Source organism: Megascapheus bottae, chromosome 10, assembly GCF_031878675.1.
Source record: "Megascapheus bottae isolate mThoBot1 chromosome 10, mThoBot2.hap1, whole genome shotgun sequence".
NCBI classification, from domain to species: Eukaryota; Metazoa; Chordata; class Mammalia; order Rodentia; family Geomyidae; genus Megascapheus; species Megascapheus bottae.
The window spans coordinates 66,562,966-66,586,924 of NC_143518.1; the positions used below are offsets into that span (position 1 = coordinate 66,562,966).

General features: G+C 43.0%; 2 protein-coding genes and 2 non-coding genes across 5 annotated transcripts in view; 1 reads left to right on the top strand and 3 right to left on the bottom strand.

The window, feature by feature from the left end:
- Positions 1-868: 868 nt before the first annotated feature.
- On the top strand, positions 869-13,861 carry Cnih4 (cornichon family member 4). The gene is made up of 5 exons (XM_090341586.1): positions 869-965; positions 8,404-8,472; positions 11,619-11,731; positions 12,367-12,507; positions 13,610-13,861. The coding sequence occupies exons 1-5, from the start codon at positions 897-899 to the stop codon at positions 13,635-13,637; spliced, it is 420 nt and encodes a 139-aa protein (XP_090197712.1). The 5' UTR covers positions 869-896; the 3' UTR covers positions 13,638-13,861.
- Positions 10,800-10,933, bottom strand: LOC150058655 (small nucleolar RNA SNORA16B/SNORA16A family). Its single transcript, XR_016536904.1, has one exon. It is a non-coding gene; the product is annotated as a small nucleolar RNA SNORA16B/SNORA16A family (small nucleolar RNA).
- Positions 11,102-11,190, bottom strand: LOC150058656 (small nucleolar RNA SNORA16B/SNORA16A family). Its single transcript, XR_016536906.1, has one exon. It is a non-coding gene; the product is annotated as a small nucleolar RNA SNORA16B/SNORA16A family (small nucleolar RNA).
- Positions 13,862-20,938: 7,077 nt separating the features above from the next.
- Wdr26 (WD repeat domain 26) overlaps positions 20,939-23,959 on the bottom strand; it is a 40,434-nt gene continuing 37,413 nt past the window's right edge. For both annotated transcript variants that reach the window (XM_090341588.1, XM_090341587.1), the window contains exons 13-14: positions 22,388-22,573; positions 20,939-21,167 (exon numbers count right to left, since the gene is read on the bottom strand). In XM_090341588.1, coding sequence (XP_090197714.1) covers positions 21,142-21,167; positions 22,388-22,573 — 212 coding nt within the window. In that variant the 3' untranslated portion in view covers positions 20,939-21,141. The remainder of the gene's footprint in view (positions 21,168-22,387; positions 22,574-23,959) is intronic.

Genomic DNA, 23,959 nt, shown 5'->3' on the forward strand with positions numbered 1-23,959 from the left:
AAGGGATGGCATTTGTTTTCTGAAGCTATAAAACTACCCTCAGACAGCCAATTAGGACTCTACTGGCTTCCACTGCCCTGAAGTGTCCCTAACCCCTACTTTATCTCACTCCAGTAGCTGATTGCTGTGTTGATGTAAATCTGTGGTCTTTGCTTTTAAAAGCCCTGTAACACTGCAGTTCAGGGCTTCCTCCTAGGCTCCTGCTGTATGGGAGTGTGTAGGACAAGGCTCGAGCTAGCCCGCCTGAGTAGAGCCTTCCTTGCTTTTGCGTCTCTGACTCTCGGTGGTCTCTTGGTGGCCGTCCTGAGACTCGGGCATTACAAGATCACCTTGTCCTGTCTGCCTGATTTCCCAAATTGGTTTACCTCTGTTCTCTGTGCTTCACCATATTGACAATTTTCTGCAGACACCCATTCCAATTCTTTGTCAAGTCCTCCGCCTGGCCCATTCTGGCACTGTCTTCCAACTGTTTCCCCATCTTGGTCTGCCGGTCCTGGGGCTTGAACCCAAGGTCTCAAGGCTAGCACTGTACCACTTGAGCCACAGCCCCCCTTCTGAACTGAGGGGCGAGCCCGGGGCTTCATGCCTGCCAGGCAAGCACACTACCACTAAGCCACCTTCCCGCCGGAAGCACTGCCTTTAAAGGCAGAGGACACTAGCCACAAAGCCGCCCACAGGTGACCAGACGCGACGACGGAGGCCCACTTGACTTCCGCCCAGGGCCAGGACAACGGAGGCCCCGCCCACAGCCGCGCTCCCCGGGGAGGACTACAACTCCCAGCATGCCAAGGCGCTGCCCCCTCGCCCGGCAGCCGGGAGCCGGCCCAACGCCGGCCTATAGGCTGTGCGGACCGGCGCAGGTTAGACGGGAGGAGCGGCGGCGGCAGCGGCGGAGGATGGAGGCGGTGGTGTTCGTCTTCTCGCTCCTTGATTGTTGCGCGCTCATCTTCCTTTCCGTCTACTTCGTATCCTTTCCTTGGGCGGGTGTGGCCGAGGCGGGCCGTGGGCGCGCGGCGGCGTGGGCGCGCGGTAGGCCGCCCAGCGGGCCCTGCACCGCCTTTGCTCCCGGCGCCCCCGCGCCGGGCCTTCTGCGCGCTCGGTCCCGGGACGCCAGGGCAGCGCCCGGGCCCGCCGCGCTCCTCGGTCTCGGGACTCCAGACCCGGCCTGTGGCTCGGTGCCAGGACGCCTTGCCGGGTCTCCTGCGCGATCCTGGGACGCCGGCCCGGGCCTGCCGCGCTCGGTACCGGGACTCCGGACCGGGCCTGCTGGGCTCCGGAGCCGGGCCTGTGGCGGGCCCAGCCGCGCCCTGCCCCGCGGCCGTCCCCGAGCTGCCTCTGGGGACCAAGCGGTGGTTTCCCTGCGTGGGATGCGGGGCTGTGGGCGCAGGCGGCGCAGCGGCCCGGTCGGGAAGGGGCGATTTGCCGCCCGCCCGCGGTCGTTCGGGCGCCGCCCCTCTCTCCCCGCCCCGTCGGCGCCGGCGGGAGCTGACTCCTTAGGGAGCGCGGCCGGTGCCGTCCGCGAGTGCGGGCCCGGTGTTAGGGCCAACGCGGCTCGAGGCTCCCGGCAGTGGAAGCGCTGTAAATCCAGCAACTACACTCGTTTGCAAACTAAACTCCAAGGTTTTGTGTGCACCATCCAAATTGTGTTTTCCAGCCAATAAATGGTTGTTCCACAACTTAGCACTGTCGTAGTTGTGTGACTTTACTTCCTGTTGCGCGGTGTTGCAGTGCAGTGATGTAACGCACTAGGTGTTTTTGTTTTTTGATGCAAAAAATAAGGAACTAAGAGCTTACTCTGCTGTTTCCAGTCATGGCTCTACCTGGGCTGGAATCAGACTGTGAGCCTAACATCTCAGCCATCTGCGTAGCCAGGATTACAAGCAGAGCCACCAGCACTCAATTTCGCAACCCATTTGTTGTTGTTTTGCAAGTCCCGGGGCTTGAACTGGGGGCCTAGGCACTGTCCCTGAGCTGCTTTTGCTAAAGGATAGCAATCTTCCAGTTGAGGTTGAGCAATTTATAGCTTTTTCTCTTTATGTGGTATAGAGGAATCAAACTCAGGGCTTCATGCATGCTAGGCAAACACCTACCACTACCACCTTCCCAGCCCATGCAATCCAGTTTTAAATAACTAGAATTTAAGACAGGAAAAATGAGTAAGTCTGCACTATATCCTATTTCTTTGGAAAGCATTTTCACTTGTTTTTATTGGAGTTTAACTCTTTGTTTCTAGGTGTATGTTTCTAGAGTGGTGTAATACATTTTTTTTTCTTTTTGTGGACAGCATCCTTTTTTAATAAAAGGGAAAGAATCTAGAATCAGACCAGCACTTCCATCTGTCTGCTCACTTTCTTAGAATAGGAAAGGATATGTGGTGAGAATGTGTGAGGTACCTACCATAGTGCACACCCCGTAGCAAATACACAATAACTATCACTCTGTACTTAAGCAGCAGTTACTCTGACGATTTTTTTTTTTTTTGACGGTCCTGGGGGTTGAACTCAGGGCCTAAACACTGTCATTGGGCTTTCTCAAGGCTGGGGTTCTACCACTTGAGCCACAGCACCACTTCCGGCTTTTTCTAAGTATGTGGTACTGAGGAATTGAACCTAGGTGTTGGTGCATGCTAGGTGAGCGCTCTGCCACTAGGCCATGCTCCCGGCCCTACTCTGATGACTTATAATGAGAAGTGCCTTTGGTCATATTAGGTTGAGGAGCTAATTGAAAGTGCATCATCTCTTGCCTGTTTCCTTTCCTACTTCCCCTTTGCCTAAGTTCTGATGATCTTTTGTCCCTCTTGTGATAATGAGATATTGGATCTGCAATACACTCAGAAGTGAAACTTAGAGCTGGGTGTGGTGGCTCACGCCTGTAATCCTAGCTACTCAGGAGGCTAATATCTGAGGAGCAAGGTTCAAAGCCAGCCCAGGCACAAAAGAACCTGAGACTTTTATCTCCAGTTAACCTCAAGAAAACGAGAAGTGGGGCTTGGCCCAAGGCTAGAGTGGTAGCCTTGAGCTGAAGAGCTCAGAGACAATGCCCAGGCCCAGTGGTAGGGTGGTACCTTGAGCTGAAGAGCTCAGGGACAGTGCCCAGGCCAAGTTAAAGCCCCATGGCACACACACACACACACACACGAAAGAAAAGAAAAAGACATGAAGAAATGGAACTTAGCGGTGGTAGCTCAAACCTGTAATCCTAGCTATACTGGATCTCTATTTGAGGATCTCTATTTGAAGTCTGTGTACACAGTAAAAGTCTGCCAGACTCTTACCTCTTAATCACCAGAAAACGAAGTGAAGCTGTGTCTCAAAGTGGCAAAGCTGAAATGCTCAGGGACAATGCCCAGGCCTTGAGTTCAAGCCCCACAACCACCACAAAAGAAACTTGGGTGCCTCTGGCTCACACCTGTAATCCTAATACTCAGTAGGCGGAGCTCTGAGACTTCCCTGGACAGGAAAGTCTGTGAGATTAGAATCTCCAGTAAACTACCTAAGAAGCGCAAGAGGTGGAGCTGTGACTCAAGTGGTAGAGTGCTAGATTTGAACAAAATAGTTCAGGGACAATGTCCACGGCCTGAAAAACTGAAATGGCCTAGCTACTCAGGAGGCTGAGATCTGAGGGTCATTGTTCAAAGCCAGTTTGGGCAGGAAAGTCCGTGAAATTTATCTCTAGTAAACACTAAAAGCTGGAAATGCAGTTTTGTTTTGTTTTGCCAGTCGTGGGCTTGAACTCAGCCTGAGCACTGTCCTTGGACTTTTCTCAAGGCTAGAGCTCTACCACTTGAGCCACAGCACCACTTCCAGCTTTTTTCTATGCATATGGTATGGAGGAATGGAACTCAGGTCTTTGTACATGCTAGAACTCTACCACTAGGCCAAACTCCCAGCCCCGCAATTTTTTTTTTTTTTTTTTGGAGTGGAGTTGGGAGGTTGGGGGGTTGGAGCTTGAACTCTGTCCCTGGGCACTATTTCTGAGCTCTTCAGTTCAAGGCTATGGCCCTATCCCTTGAGCCCCATTTCCCATTTTTTAGTGATTAATTGGAGACAAGAGTCTCACATTCTTTAGTTCCTTGGCTGGCTTTGAACAATGATCCTCAGATCTCAGTCTCCTGAGTAACTAGGATTACAGGCATGAGCCACCACACTCAGCTAGCAGAGCTACCACACTCAGGTGGTAGAGTGCTAGCCTTGAGCACAAAAGCTCAGAAACAGGGCCCAGGTCCTGAAGCCCAAGGACTGGCAAACAACAAAACTGAAAATAGAGCAGTGGCTCTAATGGTTGACTGCTAGCTTTGAGCCCACAACAAACAAAAAGGTATAAAATAGCCTACACCATAGGAAAATGTTCACCGGAAAGTTTCATATTGGTAGGCTGGTAGACATTAAGGTTATCTTCGTGGGTTTTTTTTATTATTTTTCTGTTTCTTCCCAGCCTTCTGAATAGCTAGGATTATAAATTTGAAACATCAGGGTGTTTTTGATGAAAAGGAGAGTTGTAAATACTTAAGAGATGAAAAATGTAGACTTGATAATTGGCTATAGGGTTGTTTTTTTGTTTTTGTTTTTAGTGAACAAAACAACAGAAGAGATGGATATATGCAGTCAGGTACTGGCAAAAGCAGAGATGGTGTATTCATTTTGTTTCTTTTTTTTTTTTTTAGCCAGTCCTGGGGCTTGAACTCAGGGTATGACTGCTGTCATTGGGCTTTCTCAAGACTAGTGCTCTACCACTTGAGCCGCAGCACCATTTATGGCTTTTTCCGTGTTATTTGGTACTGAGGAATTGAACCTGGGTCTTCGTGCATACTAGGCAAGCGCTCTATCACTAAGCCAAACTCACAGCCATGTATGTTCATTTCTTGATGCCAGTTAATGAATATATTATCTAGAACACATGGTTCTTTTATTCTGCGGTCTGGGATCATTTCACTTCTATCCTCTAGGCAATAGAAACTCTAAAAGTGTCCTAACCACAAACATGGCTATATATGATGGTTTTCCGTTTGTGACGGTCCTGGAGTGTGAACTAAGGGCCTGGACTGTCTCTGAGCATTTTCTATTCAAGTTGGTGCTCTACCACCTGATCTACAGGTCCACTTCTGGCTGTGTGTGGGCGCCCGAGTGTGCACCTGCATTCGGGTCCTAAGGCTTGAACTCTGCTCAGGTGCTATTCCTAAGCCTTCTTTGTTCCAGGCTAGCACTCTTACCACGTTAGTTACATCTCTGCTTTCAGCTTGTTTTTTGGTGTTTAATTGGAAATGAGCCTCCCATATTTTCCTGTCCAGGCTGCCTTTGAACCTGTTAATTCTCAGATCTCAGCTTCACTAGTAGCAGGTGTGTGCCACTGGAGCCCAGCTCTTACAATGCATTTTGGGTTTTTTTGTTTTGTTTTGTTTTTGCCACTTCTGGGGCTTAAACTCCTGGCCTCTGGGAACTATCTCTGAACTTCTGCTCAAGGCTAGTATTCTGCCACTGGAGCCACAGAACCACGTCCAGCTTTTTCTGTGTATGTGGTATTGAGGAATCTTTCATGCATGCTAGGCAAGCACTCTACCAGTAAGTCACATTCCCAATCCCCCTTCTAATGTATTTTGATATGCTAGGTTTAGTCTTTCTACAGATGACTTATTTCTCAAAAGAACTTGTTGTATGTACAAACAATTTGGTCAGAATTCCCAAATAAGCAAAGCAGTTAATTAAGAAGATGAACAGTTGCAGGCAGGAAATATTGGAAGATGAATCACTAGAGGGCTGGATATAATGGTCAACATTTATTGTCTCAGTTGCTTGGGAAGTGGGCCTTTAGGGGCTGTGTTTGGAGATTAGCTCTTGGGGTGGGGTGGGGGAGGAATTAGCAGGAGCTTATCTGAGTCAATACATGGAGTATGATGGTCCACACCCCCAATTTCAGATGTTAGGGTAGCAAAGAAGAATCACAATCTGATGTGAGCCTGAAAAATAAAGTGTCTGGATGCTAGTGATCCACAGTTGTGCTTCTGGCTACTCAGGAGGCTGAGATCTAAGGATCGCTGTTGAAAGCCAGCCAGGTAAAGAAAAGTCTGTGAGACTTATCTACCTCTCCCTCTGCTTAAGAAAAAAGTTGAAGCTATAGCTCAAGTGGTAGAGCACTAACCTGGAATACAAAAGCTTGGGAACAGCTCCCAGGCCCTGAATTTGAGCCCCAGGACCATCACCAAAAAAACTAAAAATAGGAATGTGGCTCAGGTGTTAGAATACTTTCTTAGCAAGCATGAGGCCCCAGTACCACAAAGGCAGTGATAAAGGACAGGTTTATCTGGTTTTGAAATGGGGTGCTGATTATGAGAAAAAAAGAGAAAATGTAGTGGTATTCGGAAGAACTGATCTTTGGTCTTAGCAGTGGCTTTGAGATGAAACAAGTCAGAGATAGCCTTCATAACTTGAGTCTGAAAACATGATGCTTTTGTCATAATAGACATACAGACATTAAGGGAGAAACAAATTGTGGAAAAAGTGACAAGTTAGGGAAATAATGTCTATTTGAGACTATGTCTTTTGAATTACTTTAATGGACATGTTCAAAGTAAGATCCTTATTTGATGAATAAATAAATCCCTCATTTGTATCTTCCACCTTAACTGGTTTTCACCTTTTTCCTTTCTTTAGGAAAGGACAGTATAGAACATGTTAAAGCAAACTCATTGAATCATTCAACCATAGACTGTTCCTTTAGGTACATCTATCCTACTTATTTATTTTTGGGGGGGTGGGTCATGGGGCTTGAACTTGGCATGGGCCAAGAGCCATGTCCCTGAGCTCTTCAGCTCAAGACTACTGCCCTACCCCTGGGCCTAAGCTTTGTCCCCGAGCTTTTTCAGCTCAAGGCTACCACCTTACCCTTGAGCCAAGCCCCACTCCATTTTTTAAAGGTTAATTGGAGATAAAAGGATCTCAGATTCTTTTGTGCGGTGGCTGGGTTTGAACCTTGATCCTCAGATATTAGCCTCCTGAGTAGCTAGGATTACAGGCATTAGTTACCTGGCTTTTCCTGCTTATTTTTAAGTTTGTACTAAAAACCCACTTTTTAATGTTACATTGTGTTCATTTCCAATATACTATGTTTTTTACATCTTTTTTTTTGCCAGTCCTGGGCGTGAGCTCAGGGCCTGAGCACTGTCCTTGGAGTTTCTTAAGGCTAGAGCTCTACCACTTGAGCCTCAGCACCACTTCCAGCTTTTTTCTATGTATGTGGTACCGAGGAATTGAACCCGGGTCTTCAGACATGCTAGGCAAGCACTTTAACCACTAGGCCAAACTCCCGGCGCCTAATATCGTATGTTTTTAATATAATTTTAAATTTATCTTGTATAAAGAAGGTTCAGTTCAACATATCAGTTTTAGGCTGTATGCTATTTTGTCGTTCTTTTATGTGTGTGTGTATGTGTGTATGTATGGTTAGCTGGAGATAAGAGTCTCTTAGTCTTTCCTGCCTGGGCTGGCTTTGAACCATGATCCTCCTCAGATCTCAGCCACCTTAGTATGCCACTGTCATGAGTCACCATTGCTCAGCTTTTTTTCCCTCCTTTTTGCAGAGCCTAGGACTGAACTCGGGGCTTTCCGGATAAACTAAATCTCAAAAATAAGTCTTCAAAGAGATTTTATGGCTATATCTTGAACACCTTTTTTTTTTTTTTTTTTTTGGTCAGTCCTGGGCTTAAGCTCAGGGCCTGAGCACTTTCCTTGGACATTCTCAAGGCTAGAGCTCTACCACTTGAGCCTCAGCACCATTTTTGGTGCATGCTAGGCAAGCACTCTACCTCTAGGCCATACTCCCAGCCCTGAACACATTTTTTCTAGTGCATTTTTTTTTTTTTTTTTGCCAGTTCTGAGGCTTCAACTCAGGGCCTGAGCACTATCCTCGGACTTTCTCAAGGCTAGAACTCTATCACTTGAGTCACAGTACCACTTCCAGCTTTTTCTATGTATGTGGTACTGAGGAATCAAACCTGGGTCTTTGTACATGCTTGGCAATCACTCTATCACTAGGCCAAACTCCTGGTCCCCATTTTTAATTTTTTTATTCTTGGACTGCTGGGGATAAAACCCATAGAGCTTCATAGAGCTCAGCCAATAAATTGTATTCCAGGTCCCCAGATTTTATCTGTTCCACATTTGAGGATCTCATAAGTAAATGAACTGGTATGAATTAGACTAGACATGATCATAAAAGGATTACTTTGAGAAAGTAGTTTGTTGAAAGAGCTTAAATGAGAATTGCCTGATGAGCATACATTAAGAAAATAACTAAAAAATTTCGTGTCAGATTTAATTTGGACTTGCAACTAGAATTACTGAATTACTTTCTGAAACTTAAGTACTTGGTTGTCATATGAGAAGTATAATTCCTTAACTTGATTGCCAGATAATTACATTGTCTGATTTGGAATGTGATTACATTAATGCTAGATCATGTTGCTCAAAATTAAACAAGGTAAGATATTTCTTTGCTCATTTTTGGCATTGAAGTCAGTTATTTTCTATATTAAAGGTTATTATAAATGAGTATATGTATTTTGAAAAATTGTAGAGCAGGCGGCTGGGAGCATAGCTTAGCGGTAGAGTACCTGCCTGGCATGCACAAAGCCCTGGGTTCAGTTTCTCCATACCACATACATAGGAAAAAGCTGGAAGGGGTGCTGAGGCTCAAGTGGTAGCACTCTAGCCTTGAGAAATCCCAAGGACAGAGCTCAGTCCCTGAGCTCAAGCCCAGCACTGGCAAAAAAACAACAAAAAAAAAACCAAACAGAAGTGGTGCTGTGACTCAGGTGGCAGAGTGCTAGCTTTGAGCAAAAAGTATCTCAGGACAGTGCCCATGCCCTAAGTGGAAGCCCCAGGACTGTCAAAAAAAAAATGCAGATGTTAATATATGAGATGTTAATATAACTCCTATATTTCACAAACTCTTAGAATCATATAGTTATTCTAGAAGACGTGACTCTTTTTTTTTTTTTTTCCAGTCATGAGCTTGAAGTCAGGGCCGTGGTACTGTCTCTTAATTTTTTGGCTCAAGCTAGTGATCTACCATACCTCCATTTCTGGCCTTTTGTTTGATTGTGTGAGAGTATCATGAATTTGTCTACTGAGTACATGATGTTGATTGGATCTTCAGATCTCAGTTGCTAGGACTATAGGTGTGATTTGTATTGGGTCCATTTTATCTTTATTGTAGTCAGGCCTTCAGAGCTTGTCTAGATACAAGGAACCCATTTGTCCTTGATTCATTTTGAGGTCAGCAGACAGACAGGTTTTCTGGATGGAAGTACATTAGGCTTGACCTAAAAACGATTCCTCTGTGTCTTCACATCTTCAGTCTAGTTTTTCTTACCTGCATAGAAAATAAAATTATGTTTCATTTAGAAAACTATATCTGGAGCCAGGTACTTGTGGCTCATGACAAAATCTTAGCTACTCAGGAGGTTGCAATCTGATGCTTGCAAAGCCATTCCAGGCAAGAAAGCCCATAAGACTCTTTTTTTTTTTTTTTTCAACCTTCTGGGATGTTTATTTGCAAGGCACAGCTAAGCCCCGCCAGCCAGTACAGACTTCCACGTGGCAGGGGTGGAAATACAGACATGAGTGGGGATGCAGGGATCACTTCAAAATGAAACAAGAAAAACCATCTCTTCTTAGAAGACAACCTAGAGTGCTGAGAAAGGGTGGCAGGCAAGCAAGAAAACAAAACAAAATAGCAAAATAAAACCAAGACAACTTTAGAACCCTCATTTTTATTGGGGAAGGGGAGCAGGGACAAGGTGGGGTGCTGGACTCCAGCCCCCCATCTTTTTCTCTTTTATGCGGGTGAGGAGGAGAACCAGGTGGGCTGGGGGGAGGGGCGCTGCATCTGAAGCTACCAGAGGAAGTGAGGGAGGGGTGCAGGAGGGGGTGGGGGCGGGGATGGCAGATCTGGGGTGCCTGGGTGCGTGTGGGAGGGGGGCGTGGGCAGCTACCATCATGTACATGCAGGGCCAGCGTGGGGGCGCCGTGGCCAACTATCCCCCAACAGTGTGCCAGGACTGAACATGAGTGGGGATGCTGAGCGTCGAGGGATTTTTTGAGACCCTGATCCTCCCCATTTGCCCATGGGCTGGCCAGGTGCTCCAGGGATGGGGGAGAAGGGGAGGGGGGCTGAAAGGGGAGGGAAGGACAAGGGGGCCGGGGTGCCAGGTGAACATGACAATGACCATAAATACGAAACCGGAGGTTGGAGCCCATCAGAGCTGGCCGTGCTCCCCGCCTGTGCCTCAGTTTCCCCGTCCCATAAGACTCTTATCACAAGAATTAACCACAAGAAAACTGCAAGCGGTACTGTAGCTCAAAGTGATAGAAGTCTAGCCTTGAGCAAAAGAGCTCAGGGACAGTGCCCAGGCCCTCACTTCAAGCCCTGCAAAAAAAAAAAAAAATACACACACATCAACAACAGTGTTTGCAGATATTTTATTGAAGTGTTGTTGGTTCTCTTTTGCCGGTCTCTTCTGAGAAGCTCCTCTCCCAATTCTAAGTAATCAGATGACTATTTTGCTAGTTATACCTTAGCCTAAACATCTCCAAACACAGGCTGGTTCCCTTGGAGTTTTCAATGTCACACACTGTAAGGAAACTCGGGAAAACTTGGTCCTGTTGCAGTATCTCATCATTGCAATGTCCCTTGCAGTCTTCACTCTGCAGCCTCCCTGCAACTTCCATCAAGCACAAATAAGATGAGTGCATCATCATCCTATTGTTCATTTAGCCTGCCCTGAGAAATGGTAGCTATCATGAAATTTTATTTTTTCAAAAATGTTGCAGATCAGTTACAACAAGCAGAACAGAGACCATCAAGGAAAAAAAAATTTACTCTGGGCGCCTTTTTTTTTTTTTTTTTGGTGGGTCATGGGGCTTGAACTCAGCCTGGGCGCTGTCTCTGAGCTCTTCAGCTCAAGTTTACCATCCTACCCTTGTGCCAAGCCTCACTTCCCATTTTCTAGAGGTTAATTGGAGATAAAAGTCTCAGGTCCTTTTGTGCCCAGGTTGGCTTTGAACCTTGATCCTCAGATCTCATCCTCCTGAGTAGCTAGGATTACAGGTGTGATAGCCTCTGCACCCAGCTTCTGGACTTCTTTTTGACCACAGCGGTTATGAGGAAGCAGTTGTAGCTTCGATAAGGGCCCCCATGGTGGTTTTCTTTTCTATTTTTTTCCCCTTTTTTGTGCCAGTTCTGGAGCTTTGAACTCAAGGCCTGTGTACTGTCCTTGGGCTTTTTTCTAAAGGCTAGTGCGCTACCACTTGAGATACAGCACCACTTCCAGATTTTTTCTGTATTTTATGGTTCTAAGGACTCAAACCTAGGGCTCTGTGTGTACTAGCCAAGCACTCTACCATTAGGCTATGCTGCCAGCCCCCTGTCCCCCCTAGTACTTTATTTTTAATCTGCATCTCGATATGTTTGCATGAAATAATCAGTTATAGCAGAAGGAATGTCTGAGTCTAGTAATCTTGAAACACTATCTTGTAAATTGTGTTCATTAATTTAGCTTCAAACATGTACAGATAAACACAGAAGAGAACTATAATACTGTGTTCTGTGTTCTTCCATTGCAGTGGGTAACTCCAGAACTGATTGGTCACACCATTGTCACTGTGTTAATGCTTATTTCATTGCACTGGTTCATCTTCCTTCTCAATTTACCTGTTGCTACTTGGAACATCTATCGGTAAGTCAAGGGTGTTACCTGTTTAACATTGGAATGATTCAACAGATGAGCAAACAACCTGCTCTCTACAAAAGTATATGCCAGTAAGGAATAGTAAAAATGCTTTTTTTCTTTTTTTTTTTTGCCAGTCCTGGGCTTGAGCTCAGGGCTTGAGCACTGTCCTTGGGCTTTCTCAAGGCTAGCATTCTACCACTTGAGCCTTAGCACCACTCCCGGCTTTTTGCTATATATGTGGGGTACTGAGGAATCGAACCCTGGTCTTCATGCATGCTAGGCAAGCACTTTACCACTAGGCCAAACTCCCGGCCCTTTTTTTTTTCTTTTTTTATGGGTCATGGGGCTTGAACTCTGGGCCTGGGTACTGTCCATAGCACCCTATCCCTGGGCCTGGATGTTGTCCCCAAGCTCTTCAGCTCAAGACTGGCATCCTGCGCCTTGAGCCATAGCTCCACTTCCAGTTTTCTGGTGGTTAATTGGAGATAAGAGTCTCAGGGTCTCTAGTGCCAGGGCTGGCTTTGAACTGCGATCCTCAAATCTCAGCCTCTTGAGTAGCTAGGATGATTGGTTCATCATTATTTGTTACCTATGTTTAAGTACTTATACTGACTTCATTCTCCATCTGTTTCCTTTTTCAGGTTCATTATGGTGCCAAGTGGTAACATGGGAGTGTTTGACCCAACAGAAATACACAACCGAGGGCAGCTAAAGTCACATATGAAAGAAGCAATGATCAAGCTTGGTTTCCACTTGCTCTGTTTCTTCATGTATCTTTATAGGTGAGTATAAAGCCCACTAATATACACCCAGATGCTGTCTGGTTTTTGTACTTTAAAAAAAAAAATTATACAAAAAAAAGCCTGGCATGGTGGCTCACGCCTGTAATCCTAGCTACTCGGGAGGCTGAGATCTGAGGATTGCAGTTTAAAGCCAGCCTGGTCACAAAAGTTTCTGAGACTCTTATCTCCAATTAACCACTAGAAAACTGGAAGTGGCGCTGTGGCTCAAGGGGTTGAGCCACTAGCCTTGGGCTGAAGAGCTCAGGGACAATGCCCAGACCCAGAGTTCAAGGCCCATTACCAGTTTAAAAAAAAAAAAAAAAATGAGGGCATCAAAGGGCCCATAACATAGTAACTTCTTTAGGTCTGATTGGCTTTCTTTTTCTGAATTTTTAAAAAAAAATATTAATAAAGGTTTGTCAGAGGTGTCAGTTATATAAGTCAGATAATGAGTCCATTTCCTTTTGGGCAATGTCACTCTTCCCTCATTTCCCCCCAGTTTTTCCTTCCTGTCCCTGCTCACATGTTAATTTTCAACTAGACAATTTCATTGTCTAGTCTATCTTCTACTCAAAGGAATAGTCATGTGGACCTCAGGAATGCAAGGTTGACACACCAGACTTGGTAGGGACATTTAAAAAAAATTAAATTTTATTGTATAGATTGAAGTGTTAGTTAGGTAAGTCAAGTAATGAGTGCATTTATTTTTTTCTTTTTCTTTTCCTTTTTTTTTGTTTTTTGCCAGTCCTGGGACTTGAACTCAGGGCCTGACCACTATCCTTGGGTTTTATCAAGACTAGAGCTCTACCACTTGAGCCACAACACCACTTCCAGCTTTTTCTATGTATGTGGTAGCAAGGAATTGAACCCGGGTCTTCATACATGCTAGGCAAGCAGTCTACCACTAGGCCAACCTCCTGGCCCAGTGCATTTCTTTTTGAACAATGTCACTCCTTTGACCCTTCCTCCCCAAGTTTCCAGCAGTGTCTAGTATCACTGCTAAATTAGTTCATCCTTTGTCCCACAGTGTCTGTGCTTCCCCTTCCCCTTGTAGGAACATTTGTAATGAAGCGTTAGTAACATTAAGTTTTTCTTTCCACAGTATGATTTTGGCTTTGATAAATGACTGAGGCTGGAGAAACTACGGTTGAAGTCAACCTACACTACAGTGTACAGTTGAGGAGCTAGTCTACTTAAATCATCTTTAGAACCATAACCACAGCAGTATATATTTTTGTCTTTGGAGAACAACAAAAAATTATTTTTTGCTGTATTTTTTACCATATAAAGTATTTGAAAAACAAATTGAGGTTTTTTTTTTAAATAAATTCCTGGTTCTCAACTTTAATCTGAACCCCAGCATATCATCTGTATATTGAAAAATGGTAATATGTGTGTAGCAGGCATGTGTGCTAACCTTGCATGCCAAAGAAATAAAGAACACATCTGAAAGGGACACTTAGTAGATGAGATAGGCTGTCTTCAAGTCTACCAAAAAGTCAGACCACAAAACAATACTGTTAATGTGCACAAAAGAAAGAAACCTTTTTTGCCTATGTTGTGGCAACTTTGTGTTACTGTAGTTTGAGATTTTATGGGACTGTTAGCAAGTGCTAACACAAGAATGTTAACAAAATGACCCATATACACATACACTCTGCAGTATTTGTGAAACTTAAGCCATTTGCCACAGGTATAATGTAATCCCTGCATATAGAAAGGAAAATAAAATTAAAAAAAATGATTTTTATCAAGACCTTTCATTTAAAAGCCAGTGCCTCTACAGTCATCGCTAAGATCCATACAAGTCCTGGCTCTGGCCAGGTCTTATTTCTGTAATTATTCTAAAATGTTCTCTATCTCTTTGGTAGTGTGTTGTGGTGGTGGTGTTTGTGTATGGCAGTTCCGTGGGTTGAATTCAGGCCCTGCAGAGTCCTGTGTCTCGGCTTTTCTGCTCAAAGCTAGTACTTTATTACTTCTACCATGGGTTTACTTCTACCTTTTTTTTTTTTTTTTGGCGGTGGTGGGAGCTGAATTCTGGGTCTGGGCCATGTCCCTGAGCTCTTCATCTCAAGGTTAGTGCTCTACCCCTTGAGCTACAGCACTACTTCCGATACCAGCTGTTTTGGTAGTTATTTGGAGGAAAGAGACTCCTGGAGTTTGCTGCCTGGTCTAGCTTAGAACCATGATCTTTAGATCTGTCTCCACAGTAGCTAGGATTACAGATGGGAGCCATCATTGCCCAGCTGATGTTTTAAGAAGATACCAGTTAGAATCAGGTTGTGGCTCAGAGAGTCTCCATAAAAAAAAAGAAAAAAAAAAAAAAAAAAGAACCTGCTGCCTGGTAAAGTGATTCACACCTGTAATCAGCAACTCAGGAGGCTGAGATCTGAGGATCACCATTTAAAGCCAGCTGGGGGCACTCATGACAGTGAGACTCATCTCCAATTAATGTCTACAAAACAGTGGGGCTGTGGCTCAAGGAGTAGGGCCAGTGGCCTTGAGCTGAAGAGCTCAGGGACAACACCCAGGCCAGAGTTCAAGTCCCACAACTGAGGAAGCAAGCTCCAAGCCCCCAGTACTGACTGTATGTATGGTTCTCACTTAAAATTTCACTTCAGTGAGTTTTGATGTCTATGACAAAGATGACTAAAATGGAAAATTTACATTCCTACACAGGTATAAGTAAAATAAATGTCTCCTATCTCCCCCAAATATTTAAGTGTAATTACTGGGGGAAGGTTCAGGTATGTTTTTTTTTTTTTCTATCAGTAATTTTTTAAACTTTCAGAGGTTTTATGTTATTGATAGTCATCAAAGACCACTGTTTTTTAGCTTAGGAAAAAGTAGATTATTCAGATCTCAACCTCTCAAGTGGCTAGGATTATAGGTATGAGCCACCATCACTTGGCTCCATTTGGGGGTTTTTCTTGGTGCCAGTAATGGGACTTGAGCTACAGCTTTCTACTGGTTAATTGGAGGTAAGAGTTTTACATTTTCCCACTGGGCTTGGTTTTGAACCAGACATGATCCTCGGATCTTAGCCTCCTGAGTAGCTGTGATTAAAGGATAGCCACCAGCATCCAGCTTTTTAAATTTTTGTCTATGGCCCTGCCAATCTGATCATGCCCAACCTCATGAAATCTTACAACTTAAATTTTTATTTCTATCAGTAGGGATTGAATCCATGTCCTGCACACACCAAGCATGCACTCAACACTGAGCTAACCTATAACCCTATTCAAGACAAGCAGAGATGGAAGACCCCAGATTGATGCTGGAAATTAGCTAATTTTCCAAAGTATAGTTGTATCTTAAAAGCAATTTCTACAGACACCTGCCCCCTTCTTGGGCATTAGCCAGAGGCTGAAAACCTCCACTGTCACTAGTACGGTGAAGGGGGCTGTCCTTGGGTGGGGTTTCATCACTTGTTTTCCAGATTACATTTGAACTTCCTTCTGTGTACACTTCTGTGATAGGGGAAATGTTTTTCTTTTAATTTTTTTTTTTTTTTTGCCCAGTCTTGGGCTTTATAATAAAGCTCAGGGCCTTTAGCTCAAGCACTGTCCTTGGACTTTCTCAAGGTTAGAGCTCTACCACTTGAGCCTCAGCACCACTTCCAGCTTCTTTCTATGCATGTGGTACCAAGGAATCGAACCCGGGTCGTCGTGCATGTTAGGCATGCACGCTACCACTAGGCCAAACTCCCGGCCCCTCAAGTTTTTTTGGTTTTTTTTTTTTTGGCCAGGCCTGCGCTTGAACTCAGGGTCTGAGCACTGTCCTTGGGCTTTCTAAGGCTAGAGCTCTACCACTTGAAACACAGCACCACTTCTGTTTTTTTTCTGTGTATGTGGTACTGGGGAAATCGAACCCAAACCAAGGTCTTTGTGCATGCTAGGCAAGCAGTCTATCACTAGGCCGCACCCCTGGCCCAAGTAAGTTTTTAAAAAACTAACACTAAGGAAATCTTTAGGAAAGTACAAGTCTTATTAATAATGAACTAAGACTTTTAAATTAGAACTGCATTTTCTCTACAACTCAACATATCCAGAGCCTATGTTCTGAAATTCAGATGCAGTTAATTAATATTTTGGAACAAAAGGGACGACGAACTCCCTAAAATTTTGCTAATCATATCCATTGTTTGCTCAGTGGCCTTAAAGACATGCGAGTAGCATAGGTATTACTTCCTGGAACTCCATTCACAAACCATAGCTCAGCACACCAGTGATTCACAGTACATGTTTGGTATGGACACTAGGTAATACACCAAAAATAACGTGTTCATTCTGTTTATTGGATTGAGAGAAAGGAAATACAAATGACTGGGTAAGTGCTATGCACTGACATGGAAAAGATATTAAAAAAAGTATCAGTAGGGCAAATCAAAGTTAATGTACTTTCAAACAAAAACCTTTAAAAAATATTTACTATACCACACATTTATAAAATAAAAGTCAACAGAAAGTGTCTTGTAAATAATTAGTAATAGGGCAAGTGAAAATAAATATGAGACCTCAAGTTTTTATACTTTAATGAGATAAAGCAAAGAAATTTAAACTACTAAATATAATCTGAGGCATTTAAAAAAAACAGAACCCCAAAATTTAAGAACACAATCCTCTGAAACATTTAATCAGTCCATAGCAAATAGTTATTACATATCAAAAGCGCTAAGCATTTAACTATTTCCACCACAATGCCATGTAAATCTTGACAAGTTAAAAATCTTGAGAGATCAACACTGACTTCCTGATCTCTACAGCTTGGTTTCTAAAGTACATACATGCTTTTGTGGATCTATGTTCCCCACACCACACACACATTTCCAAGGAGCCAATTACTTTTTCCATCTGTGCCTAAAAATGGTATGACTTAGTTCTTCAGATGGTGATGCAATTTCAATCTTATAAAAATATACAAGTATTAACCAAGCCTTAAACAGAGAGGGCACTTGGCATGTGCACAAGACTTTTAGTAAAATCGACCAAAACTAGAACAGCCATTTTCAGGACTTAGGTATTAAATACTCTCTCCCACACTTCACACACATACACACACATACACACACACACACACACACACACACACACGTACACACAATTTTTACACTATTAGCTTCATTAAATCCAGGGTAGCTGGATTAAGTAGGTAGGGAATGGGTTTTTATAGTTTTCATTTGCAACTATAGGGTAGCTACTATAATAATAGCTTAACACTGAAATTTTTAAATCAAGTTCACCCTGTTTTTAGAAAAGCATCTAAGTGTGAATGCAAATTCACTTCTTTTAAAGTCTGCAATTTGTGTTAAAATACGGTTTCTGAGATGGAAATGTTTTGGGCAGCAACCAAAAAGAGTTGAAGTCTAAATTATGAAATTCAAATCAAACTAAGTAAAAAATATTTATATATTTTAGAGATGGGACAAAAAAGGATACTAAGACAAACGTCTTCTGTCCTCCCCACTCAAGAGCAGCCACTCTTCTTCTGTGAAAAAAATGGACATGCTTCCTGCTCAAGAAGTGTAAGATGCATTTACCTACTGTGAGGCAGGTGAAAGGGTCAGCTCTTGTTTTCAGGCACAAACATCCTAAAAAAGAAAATTTCAAGATGGGGAGGGGTGGGACAAAGGGTTTTCTATTAATGCCATACTAGAGGCAGAACTCTCCTAATACAAGTCATTGTATCACTACTTGTTTTTTTTTTTTAGATTAAGAAAATATCAACAATATTGGCTTTCAACTTGGAATGCCTTTTTCTTCTCCCACCTGATGAAATAGGCTCATTTGTGGACATCCACAACTAAAATTTTCTCTGCTCAAACTACTTACCTGGGTTAATAGAACACATTTATCTGGCCAGTAATAGCAACAGTGATGTAGTTGGCATGATTACATAACTAGTAAGTTGTTAACCCGCCCAACTGCCACTTATTCTTTCCCATCCACACATCAATCTCCGTAATAACCGAATTCACATTTTACCATTTTACCAGTTATTTAAGAGGAAAAAGACATTTAATTTCATTTTTGCTGTAGCCCTTAATGCAAAACAAAAAAATTTTAAGCACATGGAAATAAACCTACTAACCTGAATTTCGGTGCCTAAAATTCTCCGCTCTATTTTGATCTATACGCAAAAAGTATTGGTACTTTTCAACTGAATATCTTGTGACTGGCTTGATAGAAACTTTCTTAAGCCTAATATATAATCCAAAAGCTCATCAGACGGTTGCAGTTAATAGCTATAGACGTGGAAATCCTGCCACCAGGTTTATATTACACTTCTAGCTCTCTCCATCTTCCTCCCTCCACCCACCTTTCTATCATACCCAACTGCACAGCAAATGTATGAAACAGACTTCAACAGCAAACTGGCACCTCAGAATGTCAGAATACACAGGAGACTGCCAGTTATGACAGACCTAGGGAGCAAACTCACCTAGCTACTATGGAAACCTTTGCATAGTTGTTACTCCATTTAATAGGAGTTACGTTCTTTTCATTTTTTTTTTTTTTTTAAGATACTGTGCCTCAAAAGCACTCAAAACACAGATCTAAGAGTGCCTGGCTGCAGTAGAATCTGACAAATCTAAGTGGTGAGCAGGCACAAATCTCAGCAAATGTCACACGTGTAGGGTAGTACACTGTAACCAGGTTTGTAAACAGCTATGGAGTTTCTAGGCCCACATTTTGTTAAGGGTGTGTACCATTGAGATGGATGCATTAATGGCTTCAGGGTTAAGATGAATTACTTAAAATATGGTTCTAACTGTACTGAGGTAAAGAGAAGTTGCCACTTAATTACATATATAGATACAGTAAGTAATCAGTGAAGATTTTTATTCAAGCTTAAAGTAAAAAGTAATTTTAGTCAAGAAAAATGAAGTACCAAATAAACGGTAACAGTTATTTGAACTGAGGAGTTATCAAAACAGAACTCTTTGATTTTTCTTAAGTGGTGGTCTCTGCGAAATGAATCTTAAAGAAATAATTTACACACTAATTTTATAAATCTATGACCTGTATTTTTTTAAACTAAGTGGTTTTGGGAGAATGCATGCTATTTTAAGGCCAAATGTGTTTCCGTTCTTCTCCCCTTCCCCATCACTCCCTTCTCCCTGTTGCCAGCCCTCCCTGCCACCCCACAATAGAAGAATTTCTTAATCCAAGCCTTTTTCTTCTAGGTGAGTATGGAAGAGGTGGAGTCACGGTGATATATGCCATAGACTGGGCAAGGCCTAAAGAGGAACTTGGTTCAAAAGTTTTCTCCACCAAGATCTTAACTTTGGGGTCATTCCCACTCCTTCTTCCAACGTAACAGCTATGTCACTCTATTTTCCTCTACTGAAAAATAGGCCATTTCAAGGGAGACCAAGCGTGCTGCACTCAGCTGTTATGGGGTTTAAAAACACAATGTGGACATCTGGCTTCTGATTTGTTTTAAATGTGAAATTCTCAAAATTAAAACTTCTTTCCCATGAAAGAACCTTTCCTGAAACTAAAAGGGGAGGAGTCTGTCCACAGCACCAGTTTGAATGAGGTTCAGTATGGCAACATTGGAAAAGCTGAGAAGGAACCTATTAATTTATGTGTCCCTAAGGGCAGTTAGGAGAAATAACTATTTGTAACCGGCTAACTATGATAAACCTGCAAAGTGGTGTTACCTGCCGATTTCTACTCTTGAGCAAATATTGGCATATTTAGAATTCGGTTTTGACTCTTGAATTTCCTCCACATCGAGTACCAGTGTTCCTTCCTGTGTGGATAGACCAAGGGTATGAGGACACCTTCCAGTGTTACTGGTGTTCCTGTATAAGGAACCGGGGGCCACAGAAGAGCCATCCATTTTGCTGTGTATCTGAGTCACAGAGGAAACTTTTTAAGCTGGTTTAGATTCCAAATGTATACAAATGAAGTCACTTTAATCCTATAAATACTTCTTAATTTATTTTTAAAAAATTGTGCTGTTAACCCTTTTATGGGCAACAAGCTATGTGAAAAGTACAAAACTTTTTGTCAAATGTAATATTGAGAGTGCTTTTGACAGAGTTCACTGGTTTGTCATCTGGATCAGTATATACTGCGCAACGGGCAAGGCTAAAATCCATGAACCAAGCGGCAAAGATCTCAAGCTAAATAAGGCGGAAGGATTTGGAGAAACAAAAGGAAATTCTTTCCTATCCAATGTATACTCTTTAGACTAATGCACTCTTTCTATCAAGCCTTCTAAACTGTTAAATAAAGTTTTCCAAACAAGCATTTAAACTTCATTACACAGAAGAGCAACAAGAATGGTATCCTGCCAGACAAAAGGCAGGAGGGGGAAAAAAAAAATATATATATATATATACTGAGTTCAATGGGTAAGCTTGGATGTAGCATAGTTCTTCACAACCGATGGGGGAAGAATTCAAAATGGCGTCCAACAACGTTCTAACGACGAGCTTCATTTCAACTGGTTACTATGAAGCAAGGTGTACATGTTTGGCCCAAGCGGACCTCAGAAATGGTTCTTTTTTCATGACGAGCATGTCTGTCCAGCTATCAATCATGTTTGTTTGCACCAAATCCCAAGCCATTAAAATACGACTAATTTTAAGTTAAACAGAAGTCGTCTGCTCCAAATTTGCCATCAACTATCCATGCTACTGCATTCCTCTGAATGAAGACAAGATGAAATGTACATAAGGAGGAAGAAAGGAAGGAAAGAAAAAAAGGAACCAGTTAGAAAGTCAACGTCAGTGGTAGAACATCACAAAATATCCTAGCAACAATCACTAATGTGTCTACCTGAGTTCTTGGGTTACATATTACACAGTAAATATAATATTATACATTATTCATAATTATCTTGAACACAGAGGAAAACCAAGTGAATAATGATTTCCTTTCTTTTTTTGGCCAGTCTTGGACTTGAACTCAGGGCCTGAGCACTGTCCTTGGACTTTCTCAAGGCTAGAGCTCTACCACTTGAGCCACAGCACCATTTCCAGCTTTTTTTCTATGTATGTGGTACCGAGGAATTGAACCCTGGTCTTCGTGCATGCTAGGCAAGCACTCTACCACTAGGCTAAACTCCTAGACCCAGTGCATTTCTTTTTGAACAATGTCACCCCTTTCCTCGTTTTCTCTTACTTTTAAAAATCAACCTTAATGCATAGTCTATGTTCTTGTAGTTACTAAATTTCAAAATGTACCGGACTACTCTTCTATTTTGTGTGTCTATAAATAAAACAATTTTGACTGAGATACTCAATGAAATGTCTAAGTCAATGGTAATTAATTCTCAAACATTTCCATCATCCAAAAAAGTCATACACATTAAGAAACCACTAACTACTCTGTGTGTAGAACTACTTCAGATAACTTCTTCTAAATGGTATTACAGAATGAGACTTTTTATATACGGCATCTTTCACGCTGTCATCAAACATTGTTCATGGTTTTGAAAGTTAATCCATGTTGTGTATCTTGTAACATACCCCTTATAAACAATTTCTTTTTTTTTTCTTTCTGTTTTTTTTTTTTTTGCCAGTCCTGGGCTTGAGCTCAGGGCCTGAGCACTATTCTTGGACTTTCACAAGGCTAGAGCTCTACCACCTGAGCCTCAGCACCATTTCTGGCTTTTTTCTACGTATGTGGTACTGAGGAATTGAAGTCAGGTCTTCCTGCATGCTAGGCGAGCACTCTACCACTAGGCCATGCTCCTGGCCCCAGTAACATTTTTTTTAAGTAACAGTACTGTTGGCAAACAGATGTAAACGAGGTGAAGACATTCCAGTTTATTCTCCTCACCGATCCCTTCTCAAGACAGGCTGTTCATCTTAAGCACAGCTGTGCAGCTCGCTCTGGAGGACACACAGGACTACGGGCCGTACCTTCGATGGTCTGGTGGTCTAGGAAAGGTGCTGGCCCCCATATTCTCACAGTGCCATCGTCAGAGGCACTGGCCATCATGGACGGGACCTGCGGGTTCCAGCTCACACCGTTGACCGTGCGTGTGTGTCCTGTCAGCTCCGCAATGGGCAGCTCACCACGCTTGTGCCAGATGTAAACCTTGTGATCTGATAATGCAGTAATGCAGAGAGGTGAAAAGTCACTCTTACATCACTACTTGCAAAACCAAACACGTGTTTACTTACTAGGACTTAAAGGGAGAACAAATCCAATATAAATAGCTTTAAAAATTAACCTTTGAAAAGCCATGAATATACATTTTCTCCATTGAAGGTAACCTTTCATTATGCCACAAAAAGGCCTATCTGATACTGCTAGCACATGACTAATAATTAAGGTCTTCAACAAAAACCCAGGATAAAGACCATCAGTTGTATAGAACTATGGAATAACAAAGCCATGTATCCAGATTCAAAAATCATCACAATCACCTTCGCTGGTTGATGACATAGTACCAAGTACCACTGCCTTGCTCAAGTATACTGTTTTATCTTCAGCACCATCTCAGGAGAGGCATCTCATGAATGCTTTCATGGATGTCGACTCAAGTACCATGGCTGATGGCTGTGTGGCATATTCTTGTTTCTCAGCTCAGTTCTAGGAAGGGCTAGATGGTTCTAGACAACCATCTCCTATAGATACCCAACACAGCTTTCCAGAAAACTGTGAATTCAGGAAGCCGAGTTTCCTTGTGATGAGCTAATCTTTTTTTTTTTTTGCCAGTCCTGGGCGTGAGCTCAGGGCCTGAGCACTGTCCTTGGACTTTCTCAAGGCTAGAGCTCTACCACTTGAGCCTCAGCACCACTTCTGGCTTTTTTCTATGTATGTGATACCGAGGAATCGAACCCAGGTCTTCCTGCATGCTAGGCAAGCAAATTTAACCACTAGGCCAAACTCCCCGCCCCAGTGATGAGCTAATCTTAATACAGCACAGAGCTGCAGTTCAAACCATGTCCTGCAGAGGGACCTGGAGCAACTGAGATCTGATGTGGTCAACATGGAAATTCACAGTGGATGTGCTGTGGACGGGACATTACAGTGTGTCCTCGCACTTTAAATCTGACAAAATTTAGTAGACAACAATATAAATGATCCCGTAAGTGTCTCTGTAGGGGTGGGGTTGGGGGGAGGGGGGACTGAAAGATAGTAAATTTGTCTTTTATTTATTTATTTTTTTTGCCAGTCCTGGGCTTGAGCTCAGGACCTGAGCACTGTCCTTGGACTTTCTCAAGGCTAGAGCTCTACCACTTGAGACTCAGCACCACTTCCATTTTTTTTCTATGTATGTGGTACCAAGGAATCGAACCCGGGTCTTCATGCATGCTAGGCAAGCACTTTAACCACTAGGCCAAACTCCCGGCCCCTAAATTTGTCTTTTAGAAAAGTAAGTCCAGGGCATCTAACAAGAGCTGGGTTCGACACTTTGGTACCACATACATAGAAAAAAGCTGGAAGTGATGCTGTGGCTCAAGTCGTAGAGCTCTAGCCTTGAG

Coding starts and splice junctions, on each gene's coding strand:
- Cnih4 (XM_090341586.1), top strand. CDS start 897: ATGGAGGCGGTGGTGTTCGTCTTCTCGCTCCTTGATTGTTGCGCGCTC. Junction 966..8,403: donor TCTTCCTTTCCGTCTACTTC/GTATCCTTTCCT, acceptor CTTGATTGCCAG/ATAATTACATTGTCTGATTT. Junction 8,473..11,618: donor GTTGCTCAAAATTAAACAAG/GTAAGATATTTC, acceptor CTTCCATTGCAG/TGGGTAACTCCAGAACTGAT.